Source organism: Galeopterus variegatus, unplaced genomic scaffold, assembly GCF_000696425.1.
Source record: "Galeopterus variegatus unplaced genomic scaffold, G_variegatus-3.0.2 Scaffold1454, whole genome shotgun sequence".
NCBI lineage: Eukaryota > Metazoa > Chordata > Mammalia > Dermoptera > Cynocephalidae > Galeopterus > Galeopterus variegatus.
Window position 1 is genome coordinate 214,014 of NW_007727565.1, and position 1,120 is coordinate 215,133.

At 62.7% G+C, this 1,120-nt stretch overlaps 1 protein-coding gene across 1 annotated transcript in view; it reads left to right on the top strand.

The window, feature by feature from the left end:
• Positions 1–1,120, top strand: part of CD276 (CD276 molecule) — a 17,472-nt gene that overhangs the window by 5,329 nt on the left and 11,023 nt on the right. The window contains exons 3-4 of the mRNA XM_008577138.1: positions 488–879; positions 1,075–1,120. Coding sequence (XP_008575360.1) covers positions 488–879; positions 1,075–1,120 — 438 coding nt within the window. The remainder of the gene's footprint in view (positions 1–487; positions 880–1,074) is intronic.

Below are 1,120 nucleotides of genomic sequence, written 5' to 3' on the forward strand. Positions count from 1 at the left end.
TTACATGTCCCCTGACGGAGGGGGGTTCTAGTTCTGTCATCAGGGGCTGGGGTTCCGAATCCGGGTCCCTACCTTCAGTCTCCCAGAATAGTGAGATGCCTAGTAATGATCAGGAGAAAGATGAATGGGGGTTGGGGTGGGGGTGTGGGTGGATGATCGCAGGCCTTCTTGGATCTTTGACTCCAAGGCTCTAGGAACCTCTAGAAAGGATAGAGAAGCATCCGGGTCAGCAGAGAGCGCAGGGATGGGAGAGGGAAAGGTGTTCTGGCGTAGGGGAGGCATGGGTGTTGCTGGGGCCCGAGCCCCTGAGAGTCACGCTGCCCCAGGCCTGGCCCCCTGGAATGGATTGTTCTCAGAAGATTAGAGAGACTCCATGTCTGAGAGTCCTGAAACTCAATCTGTGTTTGGGTCTAAAAAGAAAATGGGAAGATGGGACAGGGCCTGGGGGTTAATTGGAGAGGAGGTCAGGGAGGCTGTGGGGTGCTAGCCTGAAGAGTCCCTGCCGCTCCTCACTGCCCCATCCCTCTGACCCGCCCCCAGGAGCCGTGGAAGTCCAGGTCCCAGAAGACCCGGTAGTGGCCCTGGTGGGCACCAACGCCACCCTATGCTGCTCCTTCTCTCCTGAGCCCGGCTTCAGCCTGGCGCAGCTCAACCTCATCTGGCAGCTGACAGACACCAAACAGCTGGTGCACAGCTTCGCCGAGGGCCGGGACCAGGGCAGCGCCTATGCCAACCGCACGGCGCTCTTCCCTGACCTGCTGGCGCAGGGCAACGCGTCCCTGAGGCTGCAGCGTGTGCGTGTGGCGGACGAGGGCAGCTTCACCTGCTTCGTGAGCATCCGCGACTTTGGCAGCGCTGCGGTCAGCCTGCAGGTGGCCGGTGAGCGCCGGAGCGGAGCGCCCCTCCTTGGCCCACCCTTCCTCCCTCCCTCAGCCCCTCACCCACTGCGCCACCACTGACCCCGAACCCAAGCCCTAGTGCCCACCCCCGTGCCACAGTCCCACACCCCCTTCCTCCACTGCGCCCGGCTGCCTTTGCCCTGCCCTTGACCCTGGTCCTCTGTCCACCCTCCAGCCCCCTACTCGAAGCCCAGCATGACCCTGGAGCCCAACAAGGACCT